The sequence below is a fragment of the Corvus brachyrhynchos genome, unplaced genomic scaffold (genome assembly GCF_000691975.1).
Source record: "Corvus brachyrhynchos isolate BGI_N302 unplaced genomic scaffold, ASM69197v1 scaffold80, whole genome shotgun sequence".
In the NCBI taxonomy this organism is placed as follows: Eukaryota; Metazoa; Chordata; class Aves; order Passeriformes; family Corvidae; genus Corvus; species Corvus brachyrhynchos.
In genome coordinates, this window is record NW_008236769.1 from 1,649,826 (window position 1) to 1,657,524 (window position 7,699).

Genomic DNA, 7,699 nt, shown 5'->3' on the forward strand with positions numbered 1-7,699 from the left:
AGGCTCTTCCCGCTCCGCCCACTTACTAAGTACTATTTAGTACTAAATACTTTTTTTTTAAGCCCCTTTTCGATCTGGAAAGAAATTTTTAAAAAGTCACAAGCCATCCCGTGAGAAGACTGTAGCTAACACAGCTTGAATTCCTAGAACTCGTGCCTTCCCATCACCTACCCTCACTTCCTCCCTTGCCTCACGTCCTCCAATACCGACACAAAACCAGAGCATCCGCCAGTACCTGACCTCAGACACATAGTAAGGGCTGTCATAGTTCACTGAGTTGTTTTCGGGGTTTTTTTTTTGATACCAGTAATGATGTATAATAAAGGAACTGTCACTTTTCATTCAGTCCGGTTTTATTTTGGATGTTAGCATTTACACTTTTAGAAAATGGAACAGCAGGCTGGCAATAAAAAAAAAAAAAAATTAGCAACCATGTAGCAGCAAGAAAAGTCATGTCTTTTTTTTCTTATTCTTTACTTTCTTCTTAGAGAATATGGCATGTTTCATAGCTAATCTTCTAAAGATCCCCATCTTTACTCTCTTTTGAGTTTTCTGCCCTTTCTTTTTGTCAGGCCTGTAAAGCAAAAAAGGAACACTGAGATTAGAATAAAATGAAGAACACACTTCTCTGTACAAATATATTTGCTGGTATTTTAAATAAGTATATAAACTTTGTGGCAATATGTGAAGTACCGTCACAAAAAGTACAAGGAGTATTCCATCTTAAAACATTATGGTACTTCACTTCCCAAAACTGTCCACTTTATTGCTATTATACTTTCATTTTATGTACTTATTCAGCATTTAAATATAAACAGATATTGAAAACAAGAAAGTCACCAAGTACAAAAAAGCACATACATAGTTTCATGCTAATATATAATGCATGAATATATAATAGAAAGGCTTAGAAGAAAGTACGTAAAGTTTAACACCATTAGGAAGCATCCTGCAATTAGTACAGGACCTAAGTACAACTGGCAAGTGGATTGTTTTCTGTCTCTGACAAAAGATGTCATAATGCGAAACGCTGAATAACTATAACAAAACATACAACATTTTTATTAGAAAAAGAGATCTAAGTTATCTTCTGCAATGAATCAGCAAAAGAACTAACTGATGGCCTGAAAGTACTAAACCATTCTGGTACAACTGACAGAATAGTACCTTCCTTCACAGAAGAAACAGATGAGGTTTCATGAATTTCTTTTACCATCCTTTTTAATTTTTTAGCAGAGGAAAAAGAAATAGTAAGAGATGGAATTTTTATGAGAGATATATAAAATGAAACATTGCTACCTTTTGTGTCTAATACTCCCTAAGCAAAACCCGGTTTAATATCAGTAGGACACAAAGCAATAGAGCCGTACCCATCTACCATCCAGCAGGCACCTGGTCAATCTCTGGATACTGATCCAAGAGGGTAATTGTCTGAGTCTCACTGTGTAACACACAGCTTTTGGGATGGAAGATTTGCACTCCCCCTGCTACAGCCATTCAAGTCCAGAATCACAGAAAACCCCATTACTCTGGAGAGGAATTTATAAAAGTGCAATCAATTATCCCGAACTGGAAAGACTGAGCCATCTGCTGGATCATCTCTTAGCAAATCCCCTTTCCTGTTTTCAGTTAGTTCCATCTGAAGACAGCCACACACCATTTATTTGGCTCTCTGATACATACAGGTATGTGTACAGTGTTGCTCTGTATGTTACTAAAGGGCAATCATGGAAGAAAAAAGGTATTTGATGTGACCCTCATTAACGGTGGAGATTTAGATCATGCTACAAAAAGCATGTGAAATACCAGAAGGAAAAAAGCAAAATATGCTACAACAAAGCAAAAGAGACAGGAAGCAATAAAACCATTATAGTGACTCTTCTATCTGCCCTTTCATGAGGAATTAAAAGGGGATAAAAATGTTCTATTACATCAATTTTCAGTTGTCTTGACAGAGCTCCATGCACCAGTCACCAAGTTTGCCATCCATATAAATCAGCGTTGAAAGAAAACCCACAGATGGGGAACTGGAAGCCCCAGTAAGTGACCTTTTATCACACCCTCCCTTCAGTATATACTCCCCAGCAATGCAGCAAGTGGGCAATAGTGAGACTGACATCAGCATCTAAAGCCAAAAATTATCTCTTTCTGAATTGATTCCATGACATAAGATGTCATCTCATCTGAATGCTGTATTTTACTGTATTAATGCAATATCACACTTACTGACAAGCTGTTCTGGTGCGGGAGAGACTGGGACAGGCACTGCGCTTGTGACCTGCCTTGCCACAAACAAAACAGCCAACGTCAGTCTTCTCACAACTGTGCTTTTGAAGAGTGCAGCAGTTGCAATTGTTACAATGAAACCAAGCTGCAAAATACATAATACGATTTATGATCTTGGAAAAGTTTAGAATGACCATTCTGAAACCAAGCTTTAAATATAGGCCACAATACCACGTTTTTAATTCTGGATTAGCTTTACAGAGATGGATGTGAGTCACTTTCTGGTCCCTTATCACATTACTAGACATACTGTGCAATTGTGTGTGAATTATTTGGGTATTAGAACTATTACCCTGTGTGTGATCTTAAAAAGAAAAATAGTCCAAATGTTATAATGGACTTGTAACAGTAACAAAAATGACTGCTTCAGCTATTTATACAGAGCTATAAATACAACTAAATTTGTGCATGAAACATAATTTTATCATGATCTCTCAAACATTTTAGTAATTGCCTATTTGTTTATGAAATTCAAAGTTTACAAAACGAGGAAATGCTTATATGACAAATGGAAATACTTCAGTTTTCCCATAATAAACATAAATGGGATTTAGTGTGCCTTGACAAGAATTTATTACATTTCCACATAGCGCAAGTACACCAAAACTAAAGAATAGCAACTTGTGTGAAATTAACACTTTTCCTTTATGTCTTCTGAATTACTACACTTTACTTCTTTCACAAAATATTTTCTCTTCTGGTTTGGAATCTCAGTTTCTTTGGACTACGTGCACTTTTATTTAGAAAATATTTTTCTGTACTTACAGGGTTTTACACATTTTTTGCAAAGAACACAATGTTTCCATCGTCTGCCATCCTACAAAAGGCAAATAAATGGTTTTATTTATTAAAGCCCCCCACTGATTCCATCTTAAAACAGAACTACTCAGGTATGGTCCCCACTCTTTACAGGAACTACTCTTCTGTAGGAAGGACTGTAACTCGGAAGCAACAGTCCTGAGAATCTGTGAAAACCACAGATGAAATTTTGAAATTAGCAAGTTCTACAACTTCAAAACGTAAGAAAAAATGTATGTGTCAACAGACCACAGCTGAATAAGCTCTGGTCTAAGTGGCAAGTAGCAAACTTGTCCTGTCCTTTTTCCAACACAAAGGAATTAGGGAAAGCGAAATTATTTCCCAGTGAGTTATGAAAGATGTACTGAGAAGGTAATAAGTCTATGAAACTGAACTGCTGGGGGTTTCCCATGGAACTCAGCATCAGAATAGGTTTTTATCAAAGCAAGTACTACAGAGGTTGTTATCTGGCTACTTCTAAAACTTCCATTCAGAAAGAAGTGAAAATACTTACTTTTGATGTACATGAATTGCATATCTCACAGTGCTGGTTACCAGAACTAACATATCGCTGACATACAGTGCAAAACCTGGGGAAAAAGATGAACTGGTCCACTATTTGCTCACAGAACAATTAATTTTATACAAGCTTAACAACAAATATAAGGACTGCAAAATCACTTTGTTGAATTAAAGATTATGTCTTTGATGCATAAATGACCACTTAGGCCATTTACATACAGTACATCCACACAGTAAAATACAGGTGCTTGAAGTCAAATTATCAACAGTATCAGTAGTAAAAGAAACTAAATTCCTCTGTACTCAGTGCTTCTCTTAGTGTTCATTTTTTAACTACTGTCCTAACAGCAGATTATCAGACATAGCTGCAAATCTCTCTTGTAGATGTAGACAATATTTCCCACAGAAAAAATGAGGAATCTTATCATTCCACACTGGAAAATACAAATGTCATTTTAGACACTTCAGCTCTCCTAGATGTAGTTTATATAACATGCAACTTTAGAATGAGACAGAAAAATGTGCTTTTAAGCCTGGCATCCAAGTTAGGCAAGACAATACTGAACAGCACCATGCCAAACTCCTTTGGAGATTTTATGCCTTAATTAAGAACAAAGACACTCTTTTAAAAGTCACCTGAGTATTAATACATCTTACCTATAACCCTCTTCTTCAGGAAGCACAATCATATTTGGGGCAAGGTTCGTGAAAATACGGACAGGAGACTGTCTACGACCTGTCTTGCCATGCTTATATAGTGCATGATTATCATAGTCTACCTAGAAAAACAAAACCATAAAAAAGAGTCTTAAAACGCTAAGCACAGGAAGAGCTATTTACATATTTATTATCTTTATATGTGCCTTATGAAATGTTCAGGTTTATACAGAAGACTCTAACCCCAAATCAGATTACAAATTCTACATCCAGTTTTTTGTCTCATTTACTTGTAAATTTGTGCAAACATAGTATTAGGCTAGACACACAATACTTCAATAATATTTTACTTATTCCCTTTTGCTCATTTGCAGGGGATACTAAGATAACATTGCAGTTGTTTACAAGAGCAACCTGTCAAAAAAAAAAGGGATCTATACTGTTCCGTTTGTCAGTACAAGTGGTGACATCTTAACCTATCTCAGAGTAACTACAAAGTTGCTAATCCAATTAGCACTGCTTTTTCCAGCACCGCCTTCAGAGACTTGTCACAAAAAGCTCTGAACAGAATGCAGAGTCTAGCCTAGCATGAGTTTAAAATTTTCTTCAACAAATTTCTATTCTACAAGACACAAATACATTCTTCAGAACATCAATGTCAAAATTCATGAAGAGCTGTTAAATGAAAAATAAACCTTTAGCATCATGAATACCCATGACTGAGCTCTCAAAACACACTACAGCACGTGTGCTTAAACTATGTACAGAATGGATACAATATTGAAGAAGCTGATACCAGATTATTGCTTTATCACTGACAAGTTCACTTATTAAGCAATTTTTAGTAATTCCAAACATTTCCATCATTGCAATTGTACTCTGATCCCAGCAGTTTTGGAGACGAAAGACCCTTTTTTTTTTTTTTTAACCAGGGCCGGGCACTACCCACTAACATTTCAACATCTGTGAAAAACGAAATACTCTTCATCGAGTTACCTCTCACCTCTGCAACAAGCACCTGTCAGAATTAGAACAAATTTTGCTACACTGAAAGCCTGGCAGAATAAACAAGTTAATGAATAAATGACGGATGAGTTAAAGATATGTAACAGGAACACGATAAAGCTATCACAGATATGACTAAGAGAAATACAGAACGCAGGCTTCACACGAGCAAGGCCCAGCTACAGAGAAGAATGCCGCTGTACCTGCTTTCACTCATATTCCTGTTCACATTGCACACAACTGATATTTAGCAGATTCACTGGATTCAGCTGTACCTGGTAATCCATCATACTGAAGCTTGGGAAAAAGTCAAGAATACGAGACTCAAAGAAGTATGGAAATATCCAGAACACGGGCATCTCTTTGTTGTCATGACCTAGTAATGAAAAGACTTTGGTGTACATAGGAGAAAAACACAGTACATGCAGCATGAGAAATTTACAGTGAACATTCCAAATACATAAACATGGATATCTACATCATACTGGGCAGAAGCAGTAGTTCTCTTAGAAATAGGTCCTTTTTCCTTAAAGTGATGTTACAGCACAACCCACCTATCTGGCTGTAATACATACCTTCTTTTTCTGTCTCCTTCCACATTGCCATCAGCTTTTTAAAACTAGAAGCCAGTGCTTCCACTAAACCTCCAAATGGGGGATCAGTTATCATAATGACTCTTTCACCATTCTCTTCATACAAGAATTTCCTGCAAGTTTCACGTGCAGCCTGTAAGAAACAGAAGTTAATTTCCAGAAATAAAGATTCGAGAACTGTAAACATATTGTCTTTGGCAATGAAATGATCACTGTAGAAATTTCAACTTTAAAGATGAAACTTTTTTCCTGTCTTGTGGAGGTGAATTTCCTCTTGAGTAGCATTAAAAAAAAAAAAAAACAAAAAACCCAAAAAAAAAAAAAACCAAAAAAACCAAAAAAACCCACAAAAAACCCACCTAGATTTGAAAGACTGAAAACAAGTGCCCTGTTCAGTTAACATATAAAAACATTACTGAAAATCAAAGAATGAGAGTGCCTCCTCTTCAGCAGTTCTCTTCCACTCAATTAAAAGTTAAAGCTGCCTATTAAATTTACGCTAATTAATGTTGCTTACACACCTTAATTGCTGCTTTTATTAAAATGTTCTTAATTGATTCATGTTTTTCCGTGATGTTTTCTACTAGATAGCCATGGCTTTCTTACAAAATTCTGCATCAACAACATGCATTTTTTTACCAAAGCACTCAATAAATACTTGGCCTTACCTCTCCGCCAAAAAAATGATGATTGAACATGTTGTAGTGGCAGAATTCACCCTCTGTGTAGAATTGTGAATACCTGTAAAATAAGTTTTGATAGTAGTAGAAAAACATAAACAACTCTTCATTTTTCCTAAGGGGATAGTTAAACATAGTTAAAACAGGCCTCGAGAAAAACATCATCTCTGGGTTCTGATAACTGACAACACATACCAATTCTGAGAAATAATTAAGTATACTTACTTTCCTCATCAACTGGATGTCATTTGTGTATGTGTACAGGAACAGAGATGCAGAGACAAGAGAGGGAAAACAACCACCAATTTATCTCTTTAAGTAATAAGAATACACATCTTTGTATAGGTTCTTCAGATAGATAAACATTTGCTAAAACCTACCTGAAATCAATATCCAGCAAAAGGCTTCTAACACTGAATTCTTCTTCTTGTGATACTCTTGACTGGATCATTTCATGAAGTCTGAAGTATAATTGGAACAAAGAAATTTAATACAAAATCGCTGGCTTCCGAAATGATCTGGCAAGACGAGAATGCCTGGTACTTTACTAAATGTAAAACCAAACAGATAGAGAAAATGGAGTAGTCTAAACTTGCATGACTCCATTTGGTTTGTACTCAGAGTCAGAAAAATAGGTTAGTCTTAAAAGATGAGAAATCAGTGGAGCCTACTGGATCACCTCACACAAAAAAGCATAAACTAAGAAACTCACTGTCACTTCTATACGGAACAGAGAGATCTGAAGCATGTATGTGTGTCATTTGCATTGGTGCCACAGTCTTTTCTGGTATAAATTCAAAGCTAGACCCCACTAGATGTTTGGATAATCCCAACCAATTAAAGTATAGTGAACCTCTTATTATGGGAGAATCATTGATCATGTAATCATTAGTAAGCTGTACAGTTTTGAGAAAGAAATATTATTTGAAAGTGTAACAATTCTCACTGATGTACCTGGGTGTTCCAACAGAGAGCACTCGTCTGAATCCTAAATCTATAAGGAGATTCAGTAGGAACTGGCAACTTCTGTCTGCAAATAAATATTGTGCATTTGTTTTTTTATTCTCCAGTGGATATAGAAGTTGACTGGGACTTTTCAACTGGGTAGTGGTGATATCACACAGGAACTGGTGATCCGAGTGTTCTTCCCATTCTGAA

General features: G+C 36.1%; 1 protein-coding gene across 1 annotated transcript in view; it reads right to left on the reverse strand.

The window, feature by feature from the left end:
* Positions 1–331: 331 nt before the first annotated feature.
* Positions 332–7,699, reverse strand: part of ZCCHC4 (zinc finger CCHC-type containing 4) — a 7,552-nt gene continuing 184 nt past the window's right edge. Inside the window, exons 2-11 of the mRNA XM_017727523.1 lie at positions 7,496–7,699; positions 6,922–7,002; positions 6,530–6,602; positions 5,844–5,994; positions 5,544–5,644; positions 4,264–4,385; positions 3,599–3,674; positions 3,052–3,103; positions 2,227–2,371; positions 332–574 (exon numbers count right to left, since the gene is read on the reverse strand). The exon at positions 7,496–7,699 is cut by the window's right edge and continues 101 nt beyond it. Coding sequence (XP_017583012.1) covers positions 451–574; positions 2,227–2,371; positions 3,052–3,103; positions 3,599–3,674; positions 4,264–4,385; positions 5,544–5,644; positions 5,844–5,994; positions 6,530–6,602; positions 6,922–7,002; positions 7,496–7,699 — 1,129 coding nt within the window. The 3' untranslated portion in view covers positions 332–450. The remainder of the gene's footprint in view (positions 575–2,226; positions 2,372–3,051; positions 3,104–3,598; positions 3,675–4,263; positions 4,386–5,543; positions 5,645–5,843; positions 5,995–6,529; positions 6,603–6,921; positions 7,003–7,495) is intronic.